Source organism: Eucyclogobius newberryi, unplaced genomic scaffold (genome assembly GCF_026437365.1).
Source record: "Eucyclogobius newberryi isolate DKJ021-1_F unplaced genomic scaffold, fEucNew1.0.hap1 SCAF_11, whole genome shotgun sequence".
Classification (NCBI taxonomy): Eukaryota; Metazoa; Chordata; class Actinopteri; order Gobiiformes; family Gobiidae; genus Eucyclogobius; species Eucyclogobius newberryi.
Window position 1 is genome coordinate 37,815,860 of NW_027315735.1, and position 26,350 is coordinate 37,842,209.

General features: G+C 49.3%; 2 protein-coding genes across 5 annotated transcripts in view; both read left to right on the top strand.

Moving 5' to 3' along the window:
- The first annotated feature begins 1,737 nt into the window (after positions 1–1,737).
- Positions 1,738–23,040, top strand: tsen2 (TSEN2 tRNA splicing endonuclease subunit). Of its 4 annotated transcripts, XM_072440067.1 has the most exons (12): positions 1,738–1,857; positions 1,888–1,980; positions 2,885–2,951; positions 3,022–3,061; positions 6,904–7,393; positions 10,455–10,520; positions 10,591–10,641; positions 10,773–10,917; positions 10,995–11,031; positions 19,096–19,195; positions 19,298–19,387; positions 22,923–23,040. In XM_072440067.1, the coding sequence occupies exons 1-12, from the start codon at positions 1,789–1,791 to the stop codon at positions 22,980–22,982; spliced, it is 1,308 nt and encodes a 435-aa protein (XP_072296168.1). In that variant the 5' UTR covers positions 1,738–1,788; the 3' UTR covers positions 22,983–23,040. The 4 variants fall into 4 exon arrangements, 3 of the variants coding, with proteins under 3 accessions (XP_072296168.1, XP_072296167.1, XP_072296169.1); XM_072440066.1 differs by having other exon boundaries at positions 1,789–1,980; XR_011925997.1 differs by lacking the exon at positions 10,995–11,031 and having other exon boundaries at positions 1,789–1,980; positions 22,923–22,969.
- Positions 23,041–24,529: 1,489 nt separating this feature from the next.
- Positions 24,530–26,350, top strand: part of LOC140354827 (RNA-binding protein 39-like) — a 46,397-nt gene continuing 44,576 nt past the window's right edge. The window contains exon 1 of the mRNA XM_072440070.1: positions 24,530–24,611. The gene's annotated coding sequence lies outside the window, so the exon portion shown is untranslated. The remainder of the gene's footprint in view (positions 24,612–26,350) is intronic.

Here is a 26,350-nt window from a genome sequence, read left to right on the forward strand (position 1 = left end):
TCCACATTCAAACTTTGACCTGGAACAACAGACGTGTCCAGTCTTTCCCAAAATATGTTTTCTTCTTCCATTGAATCCACTTCATCCGCAAATTTCTCTGGGATAGTTTTCTCCCACAGAGACATTAAGGTCAGGACCTCCTGCTGGACCTCCTGCTGGACCTCCTACTGGACCTCCTGCTGGACCTCCTGCTGGACCCCCTGCTGGACCTCCTGCTGGACCTCCTGCTGGACCCCCTGCTGGACCCCCTGCTGGACCTCCTGCTGGACCTCCTGCTGGACCTCCTGCTGGACCCCCTGCTGGACCCCCTGCTGGACCCCCTACTGGACCTCCTGCTGGACCCCCTGCTGGACCCCCTGCTGGACCCCCTGCTGGACCTCCTGCTGGACCTCCTGCTGGACCCCCTGCTGGACGCCCTGCTGGACCTCCTGCTGGACCTCCTGCTGGAGGATCAACACCACCTCCTACTCTGCTCCAGGACAAGCTCTCCCAGCTCACCGTGCCCGACTCCACCTGCAGGAGGAGCACCGACTCCACCCTCATCACCATGACAACACCACCCTCATCACCATGACAACACCACCCTCATCACCATGACAACACCACCCTCATCACCATGACAACACCACCCTCATCGGGCTCATCTGGGACGGGGATGAGTCTGTCTACAGGAGGTGGAGCGGCTGGTGCAGCGGTAACAACCTGGAGTTCCTCAGAAGACAGTGGAGATGATCCCCAGCCCCCCCTCACCATGACAGTTCTTTCTTTCAACTGTTCTTCTGGTATATGTTATTTAAGAGCGCCTCCAAGTGGTCACCTGCAATACATGCATGTCAAAAATACAATAAGAAAAATGATATACATCATAAAATGACTAATTCCCACAAGAAATTTGTCAAGATAATTAAGTCGTTCCCTCAAGCTTATCAACACCTGAATTTGTTTTTATTTTTTATTTGTTTACATGGGAACGTGATAATATTTCGTGGCCACGTGAAAATATTATATTTCGCTAATGTCACCTTTAATTTCATCATGAGGTCTTATTTTAGTTCTGATGAAACTCAAAATCATTCTAAAACGTCAGGAAAAGTTACATTTTGGCCTGTGATTTTTTTCCCTAATTGATACTAGATTTAGCATGGATTCGTATCCAGGTTCTTGAGTAAAAGTATTTTGAATTATAATAGAAGCAGAACCTCCGTATGCTCCCCGCGTTTATCCGGATCGACTTTAGTGTAACACCTGCGCAGCTTCCGCCAAAACAAACCACACGTGAGAGTTTACAGTGAATATTATGCGGAGTGCGGTGCCAAGAAAAGCCGAGGAATAACCCGGAGACAGAAGAGCCGAGACCCGGGGACAGAAGAGCCGAGACCCGGGGACAGAAGAGCCGAGACCCGGAGACAGAAGAGCCGAGACCCGGGGACAGAAGAGCCGAGACCCGGGGACAGAAGAGCCGAGACCCGGAGACAGAAGACCCCAGACCCGGGGACAGAAGAGCCGAGACCCGGAGACAGAAGAGCCGAGACCCGGGGACAGAAGAGCCGAGACCCGGAGACAGAAGACCCCAGACCCGGGGACAGAAGAGCCGAGACCCGGAGACAGAAGAGCCGAGACCCGGGGACAGAAGAGCCGAGACCCGGAGAAAGATAGACCGAGACCTGGGACCCGGGGACAGAAGAGCCGAGACCCGGGGACAGAGTGACCGAGACCCGGGGACAGAGTGACCGAGACCCGGGGACAGAGTGACCGAGACCCGGGGAAAGACCCGAAGCGAGCTCAGTGATGGAGGCTGAGTTCCGGGCCCCGAAGAGACGGCCCCGGGTCTACGAGGTCTATGAGGGTCCGTTTCCCCTGAACAAGGACCAGAACCAGGAACAGAACCAGGACCAGGACCAGAACCAGTTCAGAGCGGATCTCGTCAACCAACAACTTCTGGTCCAGAATCCGGACCATATCAGGATTCTGTACAGACGGGTACTAAACCTAAAGCGGGACTAAAGCGGGACTAAAGCGGGACTAAACCGGGACTAAACCGGGACTAAAGCGGGTCCAAAGCGGGTCCAAAGCGGGACTAAAGCGGGACTAAAGCGGGACTAAAGCGGGACTAAAGCGGGACTAAAGCGGGACTAAAGCGGGACTAAAGCGGGACTAAACCGGGACTAAACCGGGTCCAAAGCGGGTCCAAAGCGGGTCCAAAGCGGGTCCAAAGCGGGTCTAAAGCGGGTCTAAAGCGGGACTAAAGCGGGACTAAAGCGGGACTAAAGCGGGACTAAACCGGGTCCAAAGCGGGTCTAAAGCGGGACTAAAGCGGGACTAAAGCGGGACTAAAGCGGGACTAAAGCGGGACTAAACCGGGACTAAACCGGGACTAAAGCGGGTCCAAAGCGGGTCCAAAGCGGGACTAAAGCGGGTCTAAAGCGGGACTAAAGCGGGTCTAGAGCGGGACTAGAGCGGGACTAAAGCGGGACTAAAGCGGGACTAAAGCGGGACTAAACCGGGACTAAACCGGGACTAAAGCGGGACTAAACCGGGACTAAACCGGGTCCAAAGCGGGTCCAAAGCGGGACTAAAGCGGGACTAAAGCGGGTCTAAAGCGGGACTAAAGCGGGACTAAAGCGGGACTAGAGCGGGACTAAAGCGGGTCTAAAGCGGGTCTAAAGCGGGACTAAAGCGGGACTAAACCGGGACTAAAGCGGGTCCAAAGCGGGTCCAAAGCGGGACTAAAGCGGGTCTAAAGCGGGACTAAAGCGGGACTAAAGCGGGACTAAAGCGGGACTAAAGCGGGACTAAACCGGGACTAAAGCGGGACTAAAGCGGGTCCAAAGCGGGTCCAAAGCGGGACTAAAGCGGGTCCAAACAAGAATTTTGTCTCTTTCAGGGTTTCTTTGGAAAAGGTGTTATGTCCAAGTCTGGTCCTGCCCACAGTGTTTCTGACCAATGGAAAAGTGAGTCTTATCCATAGTCTCTGACCCCTGACCTCTGACCTCTGACCCTTTTTTCTCCTCTGTGTTTTAGATCATGAAGGTCTGATGTTGCCTGTCGTTTCCTCCTCGAGGTGAAGCAAAGGGTTTTTTTGTTGAAAGAAAACTCGCGTGTCGTTTACTCGTTTGTCTATTACTCGTTTGTCGTTTACTCGCGTGTCGTTTACTCGTTTGTCGTTTACTCGCGTGTCGTTTACTCGTTTGTCGTTTACTCGTTTGTCTTTTACTCGCGTGTCGTTTACTCGTGTGTCGTTCATTCGTGTGTCGTTTACTCGTGTGTCTTTTACTCGTTTGTCTTTTACTCGTTTGTCGTTTACTCGCGTGTCGTTTACTCGTTTGTCATTTACTCGTTTACTCGCGTGCCTTTTACTCGTTTGTCTTTTACTCGTGTGTCGTTTACTCGTGTGTCTTTTACTCGTTTGTCGTTTACTCGCGTGTCGTTTACTCGTTTGTCGTTTACTCGTTTGTCGTTTACTCGCGTGTTGTTTACTCGTTTGTCTTTTACTCGTGTGTCGTTCATTCGTGTGTCGTTTACTCGTGTGTCTTTTACTCGTTTGTCTTTTACTCGTGTGTCGTTTACTCGTGTGTCTTTTACTCGTTTGTCGTTTACTCGCGTGTCGTTTACTCGTGTGTCTTTTACTCGTTTGTCTTTTACTCGTGTGTCGTTTACTCGTGTGTCTTTTACTCGTTTGTCTTTTACTCGTGTGTCGTTTACTCGTGTGTCTTTTACTCGTTTGTCGTTTACTCGCGTGTCGTTTACTCGCGTGCCTTTTACTCGTTTGTCTTTTACTCGTGTGTCGTTTACTCGTGTGTCTTTTACTCGTTTGTCGTTTACTCGCGTGTCGTTTACTCGTTTGTCGTTTACTCGTTTGTCGTTTACTCGCGTGTCGTTTACTCGTTTGTCTTTTACTCGTTTGTCTTTTACTCGTTTGTCTTTTACTCGTTTGTCGTTTACTCGCGTGTCGTTTACTCGTTTGTCATTTACTCGTTTACTCGCGTGCCTTTTACTCGTTTGTCTTTTACTCGTGTGTCGTTTACTCGTTTGTCGTTTACTCGTTTGTCGTTTACTCGCGTGTCTTTTACTCGTTTGTCGTTTACTCGTTTGTCGTTTACTCGCGTGTCGTTTACTCGTTTGTCGTTTGTCGTTTACTCGCGTGTCTTTTACTCGTTTGTCGTTTACTTGTTTGTCATTTACTCGTGTGTTGTTTACTCGTTTGTCGTTTACTCGTTTGTCGTTTACTCGTTTGTCGTTTACTCGTTTGTCGTTTACTCGTGTGTTGTTTACTCGTTTGTCGTTTACTCGTTTGTCGTTTACTCGTGTGTCTTTTACTCGTTTGTCGTTTACTCGTTTGTCGTTTACTCGCGTGTCGTTTACTCGTTTGTCATTTACTCGTTTACTCGCGTGTCTTTTACTCGTTTGTCGTTTACTCGTTTGTCGTTTACTCGTTTGTCGTTTACTCGTTTGTCGTTTACTCGTTTGTCGTTTACTCGTGTGTTGTTTACTCGTTTGTCGTTTACTCGTTTGTCTTTTACTCGTTTGTCTTTTACTCGTTTGTCGTTTACTCGTTTGTCTTTTACTCGTTTGTCGTTTACTCGCGTGTCTTTTACTCGTTTGTCGTTTGTCGTTTACTCGCGTGTCTTTTACTCGTTTGTCGTTTACTTGTTTGTCATTTACTCGTTTGTCGTTTACTCGCGTGTTGTTTACTCGTTTGTCGTTTACTCGTTTGTCGTTTACTCGTGTGTCGTTAACTCGTTTGTCGTTTACTCGTTTGTCTTTTACTCGTGTGTTGTTTACTCGTTTGTCGTTTACTCGCGTGTCGTTTACTCGTTTGTCGTTTACTCGTTTGTCGTTTACTCGTTTGTCGTTTACTTGTTTGTCGTTTATTCGCGTGTCGTTTACTCGCGTGTCGTTTACTCGTGTGTTGTTTACTCGTTTGTCGTTTACTCGCGTGTCGTTTACTCGTTTGTCGTTTACTCGTTTGTCGTTTACTCGTTTGTCGTTTACTTGTTTGTCGTTTATTCGCGTGTCGTTTACTCGCGTGTCGTTTACTCGTGTGTTGTTTACTCGTTTGTCGTTTACTCGTTTGTCGTTTACTCGTTTGTCGTTTACTCGTTTGTCGTTCATTCGTGTGTCGTTTACTCGTTTGTCTTTTACTCGTTTGTCGTTTATTCGCGTGTCTTTTACTCGTTTGTCGTTTACTCGCGTGTCGTTTACTCGCGTGTCGTTTACTCGTTTGTCGTTTACTTGTTTGTCATTTCCTCGCGTGTCGTTTACTCGTTTGTCGTTTGTCGTTTACTCGCGTGTCGTTTACTCGTTTGTCGTTTACTCGCGTGTCTTTTACTCGTTTGTCGTTTACTTGTTTGTCATTTACTCGCGTGTCGTTTACTCGTTTGTCGTTTGTCGTTTACTCGCGTGTCGTTTACTCGTTTGTCGTTTACTCGTTTGTCGTTTACTCGCGTGTCGTTTACCCGTTTGTCGTTTACTCGCGTGTCGTTTACTCGTTTGTTGTTTACTCGTTTACTCGTTTGTCGTTTATTCGCGTGTCGTTTACTCGTTTGTCGTTTACTCGTTTGTCGTTTATTCGCGTGTCTTTTACTCGTGTGTCGTTAACTCGTTTGTCGTTTACTCGTTTGTCGTTTACTCGCGTGTCGTTTACTCGCTTGTCGTTTACTCGTTTGTCGTTTACTCGCGTGTCGTTTACTCGTTTACTCGTTTGTCGTTTACTCGCGTGTTGTTTACTCGTTTGTCGTTTACTCGTTTGTCGTTTACTTGCGTGTGTCGTTTACTCGTTTGTCGTTTACTCGTTTGTCGTTTACTCGTTTGTCGTTTACTCGTTTGTCGTTTACTCGCGTGTCGTTTGTCGTTTACTTGCGTGTTGTTTACTCGCGTGTCGTTTACTCGCGTGTCGTTTACTCGCGTGTCGTTTACTCGTTTGTCGTTTACTCGTTTGTCGTTTACTCGCGTGTCGTTTACTCGTTTGTCGTTTACTCGTTTGTCGTTTACTCGTTTGTCGTTTACTCGCGTGTCGTTTACTCGCGTGTCGTTTACTCGTGTGTCGTTTACTCGTTTGTCGTTTACTCGCGTGTCGTTTACTCGTTTGTCGTTTACTCGTGTGTCGTTTACTCGTTTGTCGTTTACTCGCGTGTCGTTTACTCGTTTGTCGTTTACTCGTTTGTCGTTTACTCGCGTGTCGTTTACTCGCGTGTCGTTTACTCGCGTGTCGTTTACTCGTTTGTCGTTTACTCGCGTGTCTTTTACTCGCGTGTCGTTTACTCGTTTGTCGTTTACTCGTTTGTCGTTTACTCGCGTGTCGTTTACTCGTTTGTCGTTTACTCGTTTGTCGTTTACTCGCGTGTCGTTTACTCGCGTGTCGTTTACTCGCGTGTCGTTTACTCGTTTGTCGTTTACTCGCGTGTCTTTTACTCGTTTGTCGTTTACTCGTTTGTCGTTTACTCGCGTGTCTTTTACTCGCGTGTCTTTTACTCGTGTGTCGTTTACTCGTTTGTCGTTTACTCGTTTGTCGTTTACTCGTTTGTCGTTTACTCGTTTGTCGTTTACTCGCGTGTCGTTTACTCGCGTGTCGTTTACTCGCGTGTCGTTTACTCGCGTGTCTTTTACTCGTGTGTCGTTTACTCGTGTGTTGTTTACTCGTTTGTCGTTTACTCGCGTGTCGTTTACTCGTTTGTCGTTTACTCGTTTGTCGTTTACTCGTTTGTCATTTACTCGCGTGTCGTTTACTCGCGTGTCGTTTACTCGTGTGTCGTTTACTCGTTTGTCGTTTACTCGCGTGTCGTTTACTCGTTTGTCGTTTACTCGTTTGTCGTTTACTCGCGTGTCGTTTACTCGCGTGTCGTTTACTCGCGTGTCGTTTACTCGTTTGTTGTTTACTCGCGTGTCGTTTACTCGTGTGTTCAGATTTGAGGAGCTGCTGCAGTGGGCGGGGCAGACTCTCTCTGCTCAGGGACTGGACGAGGCTGCTGTCCGTCACACGCTGGAGCAGGTGTCCTCAGGTCTGACTGTGGACGAGGTCCGGGTCCAGATCCAGTCCAGGCCGGAGGAGGAGTCCAGGCCGGAGGAGGAGTCCAGGCCGGAGGAGGAGCCCAGGCCGGAGGAGGAGCCCAGGCCGGAGGAGGAGCCCAGGCCGGAGGAGGAGCCCAGCCCGGAGGAGGAGCCCAGGCCGGAGGAGGAGCCCAGGCCGGAGGAGGAGCCCAGCCCGGAGGAGGAGCCCAGGCCGGAGGAGGAGCCCAGGCCGGAGGAGGAGCCCAGGCCGGAGGAGGAGCCCAGCCCGGAGGAGGAGCCCAGGCCGGAGGAGGAGCCCAGGCCGGAGGAGGAGCCCAGAGCTGGTCCAGACCCAGGATTCTCAATCCCTGGTTCTGGTTTTGTCCTGGTTCGTTCTGACGCTGAGGTGAAGTGTGTGTTACTTGTATGTGTGTTTCTCGTGTGTGTGTGTGTGTGTGTGTGTGTGTGTGTGTGTGTGTGTGTGTGTGCGTGTTACTTGTGTGTGTGTGTGTGTGTGTGTGTTGTGTGTGTGTGTGTGTGTGTTTGTTACTTGTGTGTGTGTGTTACTCGTTTTTGTGTTACTCGTGTGTGTGTGTGTGTGTGTTACTTGTGTGTGTGTGTGTTACTCGTTTGTGTGTTTCATGTGTGTTACATGCGTGTTGTGTGTGTGTGTTATTCGTGTGTATGTGTTACTTGTGTGTGGTACTTGTGTGTGTTTCTCGTGTGTGGTACTCGTGTGTTACATGTGTGTTACTCTTGTGTTACATGTGTGTTACATGTGTGTGTTACTCGTTTGCGTGTTACTCGTGTGTTGTGTGTTACACGCATGTTACCTGCGTGTCACATGCGTGTTACCTGCTAGAATAGCAATTGGTTTGCAGGAGTTAATGGATCTTAATAAACTAAACCTGCGCGTTGTGTGTTACATGCGTGTTACACGTTTGTTACATACGTGTTACCTCTGTGTTACATGCCTGTTACACATGTGTTACACGCGTGTTCGTTTGTTACACGTGTGTTAAATGCATGTTACCTGCATATTACATGCGTGTTACTTGTCTGTTACACGTGGCTTACATGTGTTACATGCATGTTACCTGCGTGTTGTGTGTTACATGCGTTTTGTGTGTTACATGCGTGTTACATGTGTGTTTGTTACATGCGTGTCACATGCGTGTTACCTGCTAGAATAGCAATTGGTTTGCAGGAGTTAATGGGATCTTAATAAACTAAACTAAACCTGCGCGTTGTGTGTTACATGCCTGTTACACGTGTGTTACATGCGCGTTACCTCTGTGTTACATGCCTGTTACACATGTGTTACACGCGTGTTCGTTTATTACACGTGTGTGAACTTGTTTCCATCCACCTATTTGGTCCTGTGCACAATGGTTGGACCCAAATGTCATTGCTTATTAAAAGAGGATCTTACGTTCCACATGTGAGTGTGATGCATCATGGGAAAGCTTAGGCCTTCTAGTTTCTGCAGATGTGCACATGACACACTGTCAGGGCTTCAGAACTTACACTACAGAGGCCCAAACATAAACAAAACATCCTTTTTTTAGTCTCGCCTGAATATTGTTAATTTGTAATGGTCCTGAGCATGACATACTTCATTGTGTTTATGCTGTTCACTGCACATGATGTTTATCTTGTTGACAACAACTGTGTCAAGTTTCAGATCTCTAGGAACAGGCATTTTGGTGCTTTGACCTTTTTGTATCAAAAAGTATATTCAAGTGATCCAAATATGTGCCAACTGTGCCAAACTGTTTTATTACAATTTTAGCTCCTCTATGATCATAAAACATACATTTTGATGTTTTGTAGGCCACTAATAGCAATTATAACCGCTAAAAAAAAAATATGTGAAAATGTGTAAATATGAGTTTACCCATGAATTTCCCATATAGAGGTGAAAAAAAAATAAAATAAATTATAATATTTTTATTTTATTTTTGTATTGGTATAATAATACATATATCTAACAAAATGCACGTCCAAAAGGCTAATAAAATCAGAAAACGTTATGCGCAAAATCCTGCCGAGAAATCTGGCTCTTTACAGCCTTCCCGGAGCCTTACGCACGAGAATACAGAAGATTCTGTGTCAATAAGACCTTTGTCCCGCCTCTCTTTCGAAAGCTATTCTTATTGGCTAGAATAATATGTCATTCAAAGTCTGCTACGTCGCTAGCATGCGGCGCTATTTAGATGTAAACAGAGGAAACATGTGCGTCGCAAGCGGCGCATTTTTTTTTGCGGAGGCTGTAGCAAACAAACCCGTGGACAGAAAAATTGGTGGATGGTCTCATTCTGTAGGTAACAGTCTGAAGAAAAGAAGGATATCCAACATTATCTTATTGGTCAAACAGGTCATTTGTTATGGACGGAGAAATGCGCCGGACAAGCGCATTGTCGTCCGGCGAGAAACGAAGAAAAGTTTGTTTATTTGACAATATCTCGAAATCAGAAAACTCCAGTAAAAATACAAGTGTATATTGTTTTTCAATGTTTCCTTACGGACAGACTGAGCAGAAGAATGAACAGAATTAAAGACGTTTCCTCCGTCATAAACACAAACAGGACATGCGTTTGTCAAAGTTGAGACTTTCTCACAAACTATTGGCAATTGCTTCTTGGGGCAAATTATTCAATGTAAATCAATGACATATTCGTTTAGTTGAGAAAATACTCTTTAAAATGATGTATAACTTATGGTATTGACCACGGAAATAAAAGTGATGATGTAAGAGAATAATTGAGATATAGAAAATGCTCGCCGGCGGACAGGTGGGTGGTAACAGGTTAAATGCGTGTTACCTGCGTATTACATGCGTATTACATGCGTGTTACATGTGTGTTACCTCTGTGTTACATGTCTGTTACACGTGGGTTACATGTGTTACACGTGTGTTACATGCGTGTTGCATGCGTGTTGCATGCGTGTTGAGTGTTACATGCGTGTTACATGCGTGTTGCATGCGTGTTGAGTGTTACATGCGTGTTGCATGCGTGTTGAGTGTTACATGCGTGTTACATGCGTGTTGTGTGTTATATGCGTGTTGTGTGTTACACGCGTGTTGTGTGTTACACGTGTGTTACATGCGTGTTAAATGCGTGTTACATGTGTGTTACCTCTGTGTTACATGTCTGTTACACGTGGGTTACATGTGTTACACGTGTGTTACATGCGTGTTGCATGCGTGTTGCATGCGTGTTGAGTGTTACATGCGTGTTGCATGCGTGTTGAGTGTTACATGCGTGTTGCATGCGTGTTGAGTGTTACATGCGTGTTGCATGCGTGTTGAGTGTTACATGCGTGTTACATGCGTGTTGTGTGTTACATGCGTGTTGTGTGTTACACGCGTGTTGTGTGTTACACGTGTGTTACATGCGTGTTAAATGCGTGTTACATGTGTGTTACATGCGTGTTGTGTGTTACACGCGTGTTGTGTGTTACAGAGTTGTCCACAGATCCGCCGCGTTCCCATCAGTGTCACAGAGTTTCTGCAGCTCAGTCATGAAGAGGTCAGTTCTGTTCCAGGTCAAATCTTTTCACACATTTGGAATTCTCATCTCATTTGTCTTTGTGTTTCAGGCATTTTTCCTGGTTTATGCTCTCGGCGTGCTCACTGTGTATGACGGACAGGTAACAACAACAACAACAACAACAACAGCATGTGCTGAAAGAACTAAACCTCCCTCTGCTCTCATTGGTCCTTCTAAACCTCCCTCTGCTCTCATTGGTCCTTCTAAACCTCCCTCTGCTCTCATTGGTAGGTTCCTCTCTCGGTGCTGCAGTTGTGGAACAGGTTTCGTTCGTTTTCTCCAGATTTTGACAGTTTTTATGCTGCGTATCACTTTTACCGAAGCCGAGGATGGATCCCAAAGACCGGCTCCGGGGCCAAGTACGGCTCCCACATGAGTAAGACCTCGTCCTGGTCTAGTCCTGGTCTAGTCCTGGTCTAGTCCTGGTTTAGACCCGTCTGTTCTGTGTTTCAGTGCTGTACAGGAAGGGCCCCCCGTTCTATCACTCAAGGTACTTCTCCAGTCTCCTTGTGTATCTGTGACCTCTGTGTGTGTCTGTGACCTCTGTGTGTGTTCTGTGACCTCGGTGTGTGTTCTCTGACCTCGGTGTGTGTTCTCTGACCTCGGTGTGTGTCTGTGACCTCGGTGTGTGTCTGTGACCTCGGTGTGTGTCTGTGACCTCTGTGTGTGTCTGTGACCTCTGTGTGTGTCTGTGACTTCTGTGTGTGTCTGTGACCTCTGTGTGTGTCTGTGACCTCTGTGTGTGTCTGTGACCTCGGTTTGCGTCTGTGACCTCTGTGTGCGTCTGTGACCTCTGTGTGCGTCTGTGACCTCGGTGTGTGTTCTGTAACCTCGGTGTGTGTCGTGACCTCGGTGTGTGACCTTTGACCTCGGTGTGTGTCTGTGACTTCGTGTGTGTGACCTTTGACCTCGGTGTGTGTCTGTGACCTCGGTGTGCGTCTGTGACCTCGGTGTGCGTCTGTGACCTCGGTGTGCGTCTGTGACCTCGGTGTGTGTCTGTGACCTCTGTGTGTGTTCTCTGACCTCGGTGTGTGTTCTCTGACCTTGGTGTGTGTCTGTGACCTCGGTGTGTGTCTGTGACCTCGGTGTGTGTCTGTGACCTTGGTGTGTGTGTCTGTGACCTTGGTGTGTGTGTCTGTGACCTCGGTGTGTGTCTGTGACCTCGGTGTGTGTTTGTGACCTCGGTGTGTGTGTCTGTGACCTCGGTGTGTGTCTATGACCTCGGTGTATGTTCTGTGACCTCGGTGTGTGTCTGTGACCTGGGTGTGTGTCTGTGACCTCGGTGTGTGTTCTCTGACCTTGGTGTGTGTCTGTGACCTCTGTGTGTGTCTGTGACCTCTGTGTGCGTCTGTGACCTCTGTGTGCGTCTGTGACCTCGGTTTGCGTCTGTGACCTCGGTGTGTGTTCTGTGACCTCGGTGTGTGTTCTGTGACCTCGGTGTGCGTCTGTGACCTCGGTGTGCGTCTGTGACCTCGGTGTGCGTCTGTGACCTCGGTGTGTGTCTGTGACCTCGGTGTGTGTCTGTGACCTCGGTGTGTGTCTGTGACCTAGGTGTGTGTCTGTGACCTAGGTGTGTGTCTGTGACCTCGGTGTGTGTCTGTGACCTCGGTGTGTGTCTGTGACCTCTGTGTGCGTCTGACCTCTGTGTGCGTCTGACCTCGGTGTGTGTCTGTGACCTCTGTGTGTGTCTGTGACCTCTGTGTGCGTCTGTGACCTCTGTGTGCGTCTGTGACCTCTGTGTGCGTCTGTGACCTCGGTGTGTGTTCTGTGACCTCGGTGTGTGTTCTGTGACCTCGGTGTGCGTCTGTGACCTCGGTGTGCGTCTGTGACCTCTGTGTGTCTGTGACCTCTGTGTGTTCTGTGACCTCTGTGTGCGTCTGTGACCTCTGTGTGTTCTGTGACCTCGGTGTACGTCTGTGACCTCTGTGTGCGTCTGTGACCTCTATGTGCGTGTGTGACCTCTGTGTGCGTGTGTGACCTCGGTGTGTGTCTTTGACCTCGGTGTGTGTTCTGTGACCTCGGTGTGCGTCTGTGACCTCGGTGTGCGTCTGTGACCTAGGTGTGTGTCTGTGACCTCTGTGTGTGTCTGTGACCTCTGTGTGTCTGTGACCTCTGTGTGTTCTGTGACCTCTGTGTGTTCTGTGACCTCTGTGTGCGTCTGTGACCTCTGTGTGTTCTGTGACCTCGTTGTGCGTCTGTGACCTCTGTGTGCGTCTGTGACCTCTGTGTGCGTCTGTGACCTCTTTGTGCGTCTGTGACCTCTGTGTGCGTCTGTGACCTCGGTGTGTGTCTGTGACCTCGGTGTGTGTCTGTGACCTCTGTGTTTGTTCTGTGACCTCGGTGTGTGTTCTCTGACCTCGGTGTGTGTCTGTGACCTCTGTGTGTCTGTGACTTCTGTGTGTGACCTTTGACCTCTGTGTGTGTCTGTGACCTCGGTGTGCGTCTGTGACCTCGGTGTGTGTTCTGTAACCTCGGTGTGTGTCGTGACCTCGGTGTGTGACCTTTGACCTCGGTGTGTGTGTGACTTTGGTGTGTGTCTCTGACTTCGTGTGTGTGTCTGTGACCTCTGCGGTTGTCTGTGACCTCTGCGTGTGTGTGACCTCTGTGTGCGTCTGTGACCTCTGTGCGCGTCTGTGACCTCGGTGTGCGTCTGTGACCTCGGTGTGTGTCTGTGACCTCTGTGTGTGTTCTCTGACCTCGGTGTGTGTTCTCTGACCTCGGTGTGTGTCGGTGACCTCGGTGTGTGTCTGTGAACTCGGTGTGTGTCTGTGACCTCGGTGTGTGTCTGTGACCTTGGTGTGTGTGTCTGTGACCTTGGTGTGTGTGTCTGTGACCTCGGTGTGTGTCTGTGACCTCGGTGTGTGTTTGTGACCTTGGTGTGTGTGTCTGTGACCTCTGTGTGCGTCTGTGACCTCGGTGTATGTTCTGTGACCTCGGTGTGCGTCTGTGACCTGGGTGTGTGTCTGTGACCTCGGTGTGTGTTCTCTGACCTCGGTGTGTGTCGGTGACCTCGGTGTGTGTCTGTGACCTCGGTGTGTGTCTGTGACCTTGGTGTGTGTGTCTGTGACCTCGGTGTGTGTCTGTGACCTCGGTGTGTGTTTGTGACCTCGGTGTGTGTGTTTGTGACCTTGGTGTGTGTGTTTGTGACCTCGGTGTGTGTCTATGACCTCGGTGTATGTTCTGTGACCTCGGTGTGCGTCTGTGACCTGGGTGTGTGTCTGTGACCTCGGTGTGTGTTCTCTGACCTCGGTGTGTGTCTGTGACCTCTGTGTGTGTCTGTGACCTCTGTGTGCGTCTGTGACCTCTGTGTGCGTCTGTGACCTCGGTTTGCGTCTGTGACCTCGGTGTGTGTTCTCTGACCTTGGTGTGCGTCTGTGACCTCGGTGTGCGTCTGTGACCTGGGTGTGTGTCTGTGACCTCGGTGTGTGTTCTCTGACCTCGGTGTGTGTCGGTGACCTCGGTGTGTGTCTGTGACCTCGGTGTGTGTCTGTGACCTTGGTGTGTGTGTCTGTGACCTTGGTGTGTGTGTCTGTGACCTTGGTGTGTGTGTCTGTGACCTCGGTGTGTGTCTGTGACCTCGGTGTGTGTTTGTGACCTCGGTGTGTGTGTTTGTGACCTTGGTGTGTGTGTCTGTGACCTCGTTGTGTGTCTATGACCTCGGTGTATGTTCTGTGACCTCGGTTTGCGTCTGTGACCTGGGTGTGTCTGTGACCTCTGTGTGTTCTGTGACCTCTGTGTGTCTCTGTGACCTCTGTGTGTGTCTGTGACCTCCGTGTGCGTCTCTGACCTCTGTGTGCGTCTGTGACCTCGGTTTGCGTCTGTGACCTCGGTGTGTGTCTGTGACCTCGGTGTGTGTTCTCTGACCTTGGTGTGCGTCTGTGACCTCGGTGTGCGTCTGTGACCTAGGTGTGTGTTTGTGACCTCGGTGTGTGTCTGTGACATCGGTGTGTGACCTTTGACCTCGGTGTGTGTCTGTGACCTCTTTGTGTCTGTGACCTCGGTGTGCGTCTGTGACCTCTGTGACCTCTGTGTGTGTCTGTGACCTCTGTGTGTTCTGTGACCTCTGTGTGCGTCTGTGACCTCTGTGTGTTCTGTGACCTCGGTTTGCGTCTGTGACCTCTGTGTGGGTCTGTGACCTTTGTGTGCGTCTGTGACCTTTGTGTGCGTCTGTGACCTCGGTGTGCGTCTGTGACCTCGGTGTGCGTCTGTGACCTCGGTGTGTGTCTGTGACCTCGGTGTGTGTGTGACCTCTGTGTGCGTCTGTGACCTCGGTGTGCGTCTGTGACATCGGTGTGTGACCTTTGACCTCGGTGTGTGTCTGACTTGGTGTGCCTGTGACCTCTGTGTGCGTCTGTGACCTCTGTGTGCGTCTGTGACCTCGGTGTGCGTCTGACATCGGTGTGTGACCTTTGACCTCAGTGTGTGTCTGACCTCGGTGTGCCTGTGACCTCTGTGTGCGTCTGTGACCTCTGTGTGTTCTGTGACCTCGGTGTGCGTCTGTTACCTCTGTGTGCGTCTGTGACCTCTTTGTGCGTCTGTGACCTCTGTGTGCGTCTGTGACCTCGGTGTGTGTCTGTGACCTCTGTGTTTGTTCTGTGTCCTCGGTGTGTGTTCTCTGACCTCGGTGTGTGTTCTCTGACCTCGGTGTGTGTCTGTGACTTCTGTGTGTGACCTTTGACCTCGGTGTTGTCTGTGACCTCTCTGTGTGTCTGTGACCTCGGTGTGTGTCTATGACCTCTGTCTGCGTCTGTGACCTCTGTGTGTGTCTGTGACCTCTGTGTGTGTCTATGACCTCTGTCTGCGTCTGTGACCTCTGTCTGCGTCTGTGACCTCTGTCTGCGTCTGTGACCTCGGTGTGCGTCTGTAACCTCGGTGTGTGTCGTGACCTCGGTGTGTGACTTTTGACCTCGGTGTGTGTCTGTGACTTTGGTGTGTGTCTGCTACTTTGTGTGTGTGACCTTTGACCTCGGTGTGTGTCTGTGACCTCTGCGTGTGTGTGACCTCTGTGTGCGTCTGTGACCTCTGTGTGCATCTGTGACCTCGGTGTGCGTCTGTGACCTCGGTGTGTGTCTGTGACCTCTGTGTGTGTTCTCTGACCTCGGTGTGTGTTCTCTGACCTCGGTGTGTGTCGGTGACCTCGGTGTGTGTCGGTGACCTCGGTGTGTGTCTGTGAACTCGGTGTGTGTCTGTGACCTCGGTATGTGTCTGTGACCTTGGTGTGTGTGTCTGTGACCTTGGTGTGTGTGTCTGTGACCTTGGTGTGTGTCTGTGACCTCGGTGTGTGTTTGTGACCTTGGTGTGTGTGTCTGTGACCTCGGTGTGTGTCTATGACCTCGGTGTATGTTCTGCTACCTCGGTGTGCGTCTGTGACCTGGGTGTGTGTCTGTGACCTGGGTGTGTGTCTGTGACCTCGGTGTGTGTTCTCTGACCTCGGTGTGTGTCGGTGACCTCGGTGTGTGTCTGTGACCTCGGTGTGTGTCTGTGACCTTGGTGTGTGTGTCTGTGACCTTGGTGTGTGTGTCTGTGACCTCGGTGTGTGTCTGTGACCTCGGTGTGTGTTTGTGACCTCGGTGTGTGTGTTTGTGACCTTGGTGTGTGTGTCTGTGACCTCGGTGTGTGTCTATGACCTCGGTGTATGTTCTGTGACCTCGGTTTGCGTCTGTGACCTGGGTGTGTGTCTGTGACCTCGGTGTGTGTTCTCTGACCTCGGTGTGTGTCTGTGACCTCTGTGTGTGTCTGTGACCTCCGTGTGCGTCTCTGACCTCTGTGTGCGTCTGTGACCTCGGTTTGCGTCTGTGACCTCGGTGTGTGTCTGTGACCTCGGTGTGTGTTCTCTGACCTTGGTGTGCGTCTGTGACCTCGGTGTGCGTCTGTGACCTAGGTGTGTGTCTGTGACCTCGGTGTGTGTCTGTGACCTCTGTGTGCGTCTGTGACCTCGGTGTGTGTCTGTGACATCGGTGTGTGACCTTTGACCTCGGTGTGTGTCTGTGACCTCTTTGTGTCTGTGACCTCTGTGTGTGTCTGTGACCTCTGTTTGTTCTGTGACCTCTGTGTGCGTCTGTGACCTCTGTGTGTTCTTCGACCTCGGTGTGCGTCTGTGACCTCTGTGCGTCTGTGACCTTTGTGCGTCTGTGACCTTTGTGTGTCTGTGACCTTTGTGTGCGTCTGTGACCTTTGTGTGCGTCTGTGACCTCGGTGTGCGTCTGTGACCTCTGTGTGTGTTCTCTGACCTCTGTGTGTGTTCTCTGACCTCGGTGTGTGTCTGTGACCTCGGTGTGTGTGTCTGTGACCTCGGTTTGTGTCTGTGACCTCGGTGACCTCGGTGTGTGTTCTCTGACCTCGGTGTGTGTCTGTGACCTCGGTGTGTGTCTGTGACCTCTGTGTTTGTGACCTTTGACCTCGGTTTGTGTCTGTGACCTCTGCGTGTGTGTGACCTCTGCGTGCGTCTGTGACCTCGGTGTGCGTCTGTGACCTCGGTGTGCGTCTGTGACCTCGGTGTGCGTCTGTGACCTCGGTGTGTGTCTGTGACCTCTGTGTGTGTTCTCTGACCTCGGTGTGTGCTCTCTGACCTCGGTGTGTGTTCTCTGACCTCGGTGTGTGTCGGTGACCTCGGTGTGTGTCTGTGACCTCGGTGTGTGTCTGTGACCTTGGTGTGTGTGTCTGTGACCTCGGTGTGTGTCTGTGACCTCGGTGTGTGTTTGTGACCTCGGTGTGTGTGTTTGTGACCTCGGTGTGTGTGTTTGTGACCTTGGTGTGTGTGTCTGTGACCTCGGTGTGTGACCTTTGACCTCGGTGTGTGTCTGTGACTTTGGTGTGTGTCTGCTACTTCGTGTGTGTGACCTTTGACCTCGGTGTGTGTCTGTTACCTCTGCGTGTGTGTGACCTCTGTGTGCGTCTGTGACCTCTGTGTGCATCTGTGACCTCGGTGTGCGTCTGTGACCTCGGTGTGTGTCTGTGAACTCGGTGTGTGTCTGTGACCTCGGTATGTGTCTGTGACCTTGCTGTGTGTGTCTGTGACCTTGGTGTGTGTGTCTGTGACCTCGGTGTGTGTCTGTGACCTCGGTGTGTGTTTGTGACCTTGGTGTGTGTGTCTGTGACCTCGGTGTGTGTCTATGACCTCGGTGTATGTTCTGTGACCTCGGTGTATGTTCTGTGACCTCGGTGTGCGTCTGTGACCTGGGTGTGTGTCTGTGACCTCGGTGTGTGTTCTCTGACCTCGGTGTGTGTCGGTGACCTCGGTGTGTGTCTGTGACCTCGGTGTGTGTCTGTGACCTTGGTGTGTGTGTCTGTGACCTTGGTGTGTGTGTCTGTGACCTCGGTGTGTGTCTGTGACCTCGGTGTGTGTTTGTGACCTCGGTGTGTGTGTTTGTGACCTTGGTGTGTGCGTCTGTGACCTAGGTGTGTGTCTGTGACCTCGGTGTGTGTCTGTGACCTCTGTGCGTCTGTGACCTCGGTGTGTGTCTGTGACATCGGTGTGTGACCTTTGACCTCGGTGTGTGTCTGTGACCTCTTTGTGTCTGTGACCTCGGTGTGCGTCTGTGACCTCTGTGACCTCTGTGTGTGTCTGTGACCTCTGTGTGTTCTGAGACCTCTGTGTGCGTCTGTGACCTCTGTGTGTTCTGTGACCTCGGTGTGCGTCTGTGACCTCTGTGCGTCTGTGACCTCTGTGCGTCTGTGACCTTTGTGTGCGTCTGTGACCTCGGTGTGCGTCTGTGACCTCTGTGTGTGTTCTCTGACCTCGGTGTGTGTCTGTGACCTCGGTGTGTGTCGGTGACCTCGGTGTGTGTCTGTGACCTCGGTGTGTGTTCTCTGACCTCGGTGTGTGTCTGTGACCTCGGTGTGTGTCTGTGACCTCGGTGTGTGTGACCTTTGACCTCGGTGTGTGTCTGTGACCTCTGCGTGTTTGTGACCTCTGTGTGCGTCTGTGACCTCGGTGTGCGTCTGTGACCTCGGTGTGCGTCTGTGACCTCGGTGTGTGTCTGTGACCTATGTGTGTGTTCTCTGACCTCGGTGTGTGCTCTCTGACCTCGGTGTGTGTTCTCTGACCTCGGTGTGTGTCGTGACCTCGGTGTTTGTCTGTGACCTCGGTGTGTGTCTGTGACCATGGTGTGTGTGTCTGTGACCTTGGTGTGTGTGTCTGTGACCTCGGTGTGTGTCTGTGACCTCGGTGTGTGTGTTTGTGACCTCGGTGTGTGTGTTTGTGACCTTGGTGTGTGTGTCTGTGACCTCGGTGTGTGTCTATGACCTCGGTGTATGTTCTGTGACCTCGGTGTGTGTCTATGACCTCGGTGTGCGTCTGTGACCTGGGTGTGTGTCTGTGACCTCGGTGTGTTTGTCTGTGACCTCGGTGTGTGTTCTCTGACCTCGGTGTCCGTCTGTGACCTCGGTGTCCGTCTGTGACCTCGGTGTGTGTCTGTGACCTCGGTGTGTGTCTGTGACCTCGGTGTCCGTCTGTGACCTCGGTGTGTGTCTGTGACCTCGGTGTCCGTCTGTGACCTCGGTGTCCGTCTGTGACCTCGGTGTGTGTCTGTGACCTCGGTGTGCGTCTGTACAGTTTCTCGGTGGTGGTGCAGAAGATGAGAGCTGATCCTCTGCGTCCTTTTACCTGGCGTTCTCTGTCGGCGCTCAGCAGAGTCACCGCCAACGTCTCCAAGGTAACAGAACCTGAGCAGAACCTGAGCAGAACCTGAACAGAATCTTTATTACAAATACAGAAGAAACAAACACAAAATTATGTTTCATGTGTTTTCCTGAAGGAGCTTCTGCTATGTTGCATCATCTCCCCTGTCGACCAATCAGAGGCTGAGTTGGAGTCACCTGACTGTCTGCGTGGCTTCTCTGTGCAGGTGAGAGGAAGGCGGGGCTCACAGGAGCAGACTCTATATGTTCCGTCCAATCAGATGAGTTTATTTCAGAGTCTCGTGGGTCATTTTCTTTTAAAACTAAATCAAACTTTTTAGTTTTGATCTTCATGTTTTTCATTTTGTGTGATTTACTTTATCCCCGTGTGATTGGCTGATCCACCTGTCAATCACATCTGAACTCAGACTCTGACCCTGAGCACAATGTCCAGCGTCAGGTCAGACTCTGACTAAAGGACGCAACATGGCACCGTCTCCTCGCGTTTGTTCTACCAACATGGGCTAATACCATCTAATAGCATAGTACTTCATCTAATACACAGTACATCTAATAGCATAGTACTTCATCTAATACCATAGTACTTCATCTAATAGCATAGTACTTCATCTAATACCATAGTACTTCATCTAATAGCATAGTACTTCATCTAATACACAGTACATCTAATAGCATAGTACTTCATCTAATAGCATAGTACTTCATCTAATAGCATAGTACTTCATCTAATAGCATAGTACTTCATCTAATACCATAGTACTTCATCTAATACCATAGTACTTCATCTAATACCATAGTACCTCATCTAATAGCATAGTACTTCATCTAATAGCATAGTACTTCATCTAATAGCATAGTACTTCATCTAATACCATAGTACTTCATCTAATACCATAGTACCTCATCTAATACACAGTACATCTAATAGCATAGTACTTCATCTAATACCATAGTACTTCATCTAATAGCATAGTACTTCATCTAATAGCATAGTACTTCATCTAATACCATAGTACTTCATCTAATACCATAGTACTTCATCTAATAGCATAGTACTTCATCAAATACACAGTACATCTAATAGCATAGTACTTCATCTAATACCATAGTACTTCATCTAATAGCATAGTACTTCATCTAATAGCATAGTACTTCATCTAATACCATAGTACTTCATCTAATACCATAGTACTTCATCTAATACCATAGTACTTCATCTAATACCATAGTACCTCATCTAATAGCATAGTACTTCATCTAATAGCATAGTACTTCATCTAATAGCATAGTACTTCATCTAATACCATAGTACTTCATCTAATACCATAGTACCTCATCTAATACCATAGTACTTCATCTAATACCATAGTACATCTAATACCATAGTACTTCATCAAATACACAGTACATCTAATAGCATAGTACTTCATCTAATAGCATAGTACTTCATCTAATAGCATAGTACTTCATCTAATAGCATAGTACTTCTTCTAATAGCATAGTACTTCATCTAATACCATAGTACTTCATCTAATACATAGTACATCTAATAGCATAGTACTTCATCTAATACCATAGTACTTCATCTAATAGCATAGTACTTCATCTAATAGCATAGTACTTCATCTAATACACAGTACATCTAATAGCATAGTACTTCATCTAATACCATAGTACTTCATCTAATAGCATAGTACTTCATCTAATAGCATAGTACTTCATCTAATACCATAGTACTTCATCTAATACCATAGTACTTCATCTAATACCATAGTACCTCATCTAATAGCATAGTACTTCATCTAATAGCATAGTACTTCATCTAATAGCATAGTACTTCATCTAATACCATAGTACATCTAATACCATAGTACTTCATCTAATACCATAGTACTTCATCTAATACCATAGTACTTCATCTAATACCATAGTACTTCATCTAATACCATAGTACATCTAATACCATAGTATTTCATCTAATACCATAGTATTTCATCTAATACCATAGTACCTCATCTAATACCGTAGTACTTCATCTAATACCATAGTACTTCATCTAATAGCATAGTACATCTAATACCATAGTATTTCATCTAATACCATAGTACTTCATCTAATTCCATAGTACTTCATCTAATACATAGTACATCTAATAGCATAGTACTTCATCTAATAGCATAGTACTTCATCTAATACCATAGTACTTCATCTAATACCATAGTACTTCATCTAATTCCATAGTACTTCATCTAATAGCATAGTACTTCATCTAATAGCATAGTACATCTAATACCATAGTACTTCATCTAATACCATAGTACTTCATCTAATACCATAGTACCTCATCTAATACCATAGTACTTCATCTAATTCCATAGTACTTCATCTAATAGCATAGTACTTCATCTAATACCATAGTACTTCATCTAATACCATAGTACATCTAATACCATAGTACATCTAATACCATAGTATTTCATCTAATACCATAGTACCTCATCTAATACCGTAGTACTTCATCTAATACCATAGTACTTCATCTAATACCATAGTACTTCATCTAATAGCATAGTACATCTAATACCATAGTATTTCATCTAATACCATAGTACTTCATCTAATTCCATAGTACTTCATCTAATACCATAGTACATCTAATACCATAGTACTTCATCTAATAGCATAGTACATCTAATACCATAGTACTTCATCTAATAGCATAGTACATCTAATACCATAGTACTTCATCTAATAGCATAGTACATCTAATACCATAGTACATCTAATACCATAGTACTTCATCTAATAGCATAGTACATCTAATACCATAGTACTTTATCTAATAGCATAGTACATCTAATACCATAGTACTTCATCTAATAGCATAGTACATCTAATACCATAGTACTTCATCTAATAGCATAGTACTTCATCTAATACCATAGTACATCTAATACCATAGTATTTCATCTAATACCATAGTACTTCATCTAATAGCATAGTACATCTAATACCATAGTACTTCATCTAATAGCATAGTACATCTAATACCATAGTACTTCATCTAATAGCATAGTACATCTAATACCATAGTACTTCATCTAATAGCATAGTACATCTAATACCATAGTACTTCATCTAATAGCATAGTACATCTAATACCATAGTACTTCATCTAATACCATAGTACTTCATCTAATAGCATAGTACATCTAATACCATAGTACTTCATCTAATAGCATAGTACATCTAATACCATAGTACTTTCCTCCCCGTTCCTAATTTCTCCCTGTATAAAATTTCGCTCTCTAGAGGATGTCGGGGACAGGACCGGGTATCTGGGACAGGACTGGGTGGGACAGGACCGGGTGGGACAGGACAGGGTGTCGGGGACAGGACCGGGTGGGACAGGACCGGGTGGGACAGGACCGGGTGGGACAGGGTGTCGGGGACAGGACAGGGTGTCGGGGACAGGACCGGGTGTCGGGGACAGGACAGGGTGTCGGGGACAGGACCGGGTGTTGGGGACAGGACCGGGTGTCGGGGACAGGACCGGGTGTCGGGGACAGGACCGGGTGTCGGGGACAGGACAGGGTGTCGGGGACAGGACCGGGTGTCGGGGACAGGACCGGGTGTCGGGGACAGGACAGGGTGTCGGGGACAGGACAGGGTGTCGAGCCTCTCGCTTGTGGCACTCGGGATTAACAATATTGTGATGACTGAATGTTTTCTCTGTGTCAGGAGCTGATGGTGAGTCGCTGGGTTTCATCTAAAGAACGCAGCGAGCAGGACGAGATCTGAACCAGGACCAGGACCAGATCTGAACCAGGACTGAATCATGATTTATAGTAAAAATGTATTTTTCTTTCACACAACATTAAAATCTATTTGTAAAAGAGTTTCTTTTTGTTTGTGAGGGTTGAGGTGTCCCTCAGGTGTCTATAATGTGTTTAGTCCTGACTCTGGCACCAGCAGGAGGCCGGTCCATGTTTAGTCCTGACTCTGGCACCAGCAGGAGGCCGCTCCATGTTTAGTCCTGACTCTGGCACCAGCAGGAGGCCGCTCCATGTTTAGTCCTGACTCTGGCACCAGCAGGAGGCCGGTCCATGTTTAGTCCTGACTCTGGCACCAGCAGGAGGCCGCTCCATGTTTAGTCCTGACTCTGGCACCAGCAGGAGGCCGCTCCATGTTTAGTCCTGACTCTGGCACCAGCAGGAGGCCGCTCCATGTTTAGTCCTGACTCTGGCACCAGCAGGAGGCCGGTCCATGTTTAGTCCTGACTCTGGCACCAGCAGGAGGCCGGTCCATGTTTAGTCCTGACTCTGGCACCAGCAGGAGGCCGGTCCATGTTCAGTCCTGACTCTGGCACCAGCAGGAGGCCGGTCCATGTTCAGTCCTGACTCTGGCACCAGCAGGAGGCCGGTCCATGTTTAGTCCTGACTCTGGCACCAGCAGGAGGCCGGTCCATGTTTAGTCCTGACTCTGGCACCAGCAGGAGGCCGCTCCATGTTTAGTCCTGACTCTGGCACCAGCAGGAGGCCGCTCCATGTTTAGTCCTGACTCTGGCACCAGCAGGAGGCCGCTCCATGTTTAGTCCTGACTCTGGCACCAGCAGGAGGCCGCTCCATGTTTAGTCCTGACTCTGGCACCAGCAGGAGGCTGGTCCATGTTTAGTCCTGACTCTGGCACCAGCAGGAGGCCGCTCCATGTTTAGTCCTGACTCTGGCACCAGCAGGAGGCCGCTCCATGTTTAGTCCTGACTCTGGCACCAGCAGGAGGCTGGTCCATGTTTAGTCCTGACTCTGGCACCAGCAGGAGGCCGCTCCATGTTTAGTCCTGACTCTGGCACCAGCAGGAGGCCGGTCCATGTTCAGTCCTGACTCTGGCACCAGCAGGAGGCCGGTCCATGTTCAGTCCTGACTCTGGCACCAGCAGGAGGCCGGTCCATGTTTAGTCCTGACTCTGGCACCAGCAGGAGGCCGGTCCATGTTCAGTCCTGACTCTGGCACCAGCAGGAGGCCGGTCCATGTTTAGTCCTGACTCTGGCACCAGCAGGAGGCCGCTCCATGTTTAGTCCTGACTCTGGCACCAGCAGGAGGCCGCTCCATGTTTAGTCCTGACTCTGGCACCAGCAGGAGGCCGCTCCATGTTTAGTCCTGACTCTGGCACCAGCAGGAGGCCGGTCCATGTTTAGTCCTGACTCTGGACTAACTATTAAAACATATGAAACATTTTAAGTGATTTATAAAGTTATTTCCTTCCCTGAAGTTCCCCTAATCTCACGGGATCTCGTCTGGGTCTCGCGGTGTTTGCGTGTCACTGGGAGAGCGCGCCGGTTCAGCACCGCGGTTCACTGCGGCCCAAAACCCGGTCTAAACCCAGACTAACCCGGTGTAAACCAGGTCTTGCCTCCAAAGACTGCGTACACAGGTAAGACCCGCCTCTGCGCCCTGGTACCGACCCGCTCCAGCGGGTTTACCCCGAGAAAAAGGAGAGACCCGCGGGGAGCGAGGGGGAAGCGGGAGACCTGTGCTAACGGCTAAGCTAAAGGCTAAGCTCCGCGTTTCTCTGGAGTTCCCGCGGGGCTGTTTAAACGTAATTGTCACGTTAAAGCTGCCGTAAACACGTGTCTGCTCGTGTTCAAAGACTCAAAGCGCGCGTTACAGCCGCGGGGAGTCTGTGGCTCGGTGTGTTGTGGTTAGCTCTGATGCTAACAGCCCCAGGACTCTCGGTGTGTTGTGGTTAGCTCTGATGCTAACAGCCCCAGGACTCTCGGTGTGTTGTGGTTAGCTCTGATGCTAACAGCCCCAGGACTCTCGGTGTGTTGTGGTTAGCTCTGATGCTAACAGCCCCAGGACTCTCGGTGTGTTGTGGTTAGCTCTGATGCTAACAGCCCCAGGACTCTCGGTGTGTTGTGGTTAGCTCTGATGCTAACAGCCCCAGGACTCTCGGTGTGTTGTGGTTAGCTCTGATGCTAACAGCCCCAGGACTCTCGGTGTGTTGTGGTTGGCTCTGATGCTAACAGCCCCAGGACTCTCGGTGTGTTGTGGTTAGCTCTGATGCTAACAGCCCCAGGACTCTCGGTGTGTTGTGGTTAGCTCTGATGCTAACAGCCCCAGGACTCTCGGTGTGTTGTGGTTAGCTCTGATGCTAACAGCCCCAGGACTCTCGGTGTGTTGTGGTTAGCTCTGATGCTAACAGCCCCAGGACTCTCGGTGTGTTGTGGTTGGCTCTGATGCTAACAGCCCCAGGACTCTCGGTGTGTTGTGGTTAGCTCTGATGCTAACAGCCCCAGGACTCTCGGTGTGTTGTGGTTAGCTCTGATGCTAACAGCCCCAGGACTCTCGGTGTGTTGTGGTTAGCTCTGATGCTAACAGCCCCAGGACTCTCGGTGTGTTGTGGTTAGCTCTGATGCTAACAGCCCCAGGACTCTCGGTGTGTTGTGGTTAGCTCTGATGCTAACAGCCCCAGGACTCTCGGTGTGTTGTGGTTAGCTCTGATGCTAACAGCCCCAGGACTCTCGGTGTGTTGTGGTTAGCTCTGATGCTAACAGCCCCAGGACTCTCGGTGTGTTGTGGTTGGCTCTGATGCTAACAGCCCCAGGACTCTCGGTGTGTTGTGGTTAGCTCTGATGCTAACAGCCCCAGGACTCTCGGTGTGTTGTGGTTAGCTCTGATGCTAACAGCCCCAGGACTCTCGGTGTGTTGTGGTTAGCTCTGATGCTAACAGCCCCAGGACTCTCGGTGTGTTGTGGTTGGCTCTGATGCTAACAGCCCCAGGACTCTCGGTGTGTTGTGGTTAGCTCTGATGCTAACAGCCCCAGGACTCTCGGTGTGTTGTGGTTAGCTCTGATGCTAACAGCCCCAGGACTCTCGGTGTGTTGTGGTTAGCTCTGATGCTAACAGCCCCAGGACTCTCGGTGTGTTGTGGTTGGCTCTGATGCTAACAGGACTCTCCCGGTGCAGTGACCTCTGCGCGTGCGCTTCAGCCGGTATAGGGGTCAGAGGTCACGTCTGAGAAGTGACGCGGGTTCAGCTCCGAGAGTCCAATAATAATAACACAACTTCCTACATTTCCTGTCTTGGCCAGTGGTCAGAGACACGGCTTGCAGGATTTCCGGAGATTGACTCCCACTCGGACCCAACTAAATTTATTTTGGTCTTAAACTT

Excerpts from the sequence above, each read along its gene's own strand:
- tsen2 (XM_072440066.1), top strand. The coding sequence starts at position 1,789 with ATGGAGGCTGAGTTCCGGGCCCCGAAGAGACGGCCCCGGGTCTACGAG. Across the intron at positions 1,981-2,884 it reads TCAGGATTCTGTACAGACGG|GGTTTCTTTGGAAAAGGTGT; the intron begins GTACTAAACCTA and ends TGTCTCTTTCAG. Across the intron at positions 2,952-3,021 it reads TGTTTCTGACCAATGGAAAA|ATCATGAAGGTCTGATGTTG; the intron begins GTGAGTCTTATC and ends TCTGTGTTTTAG.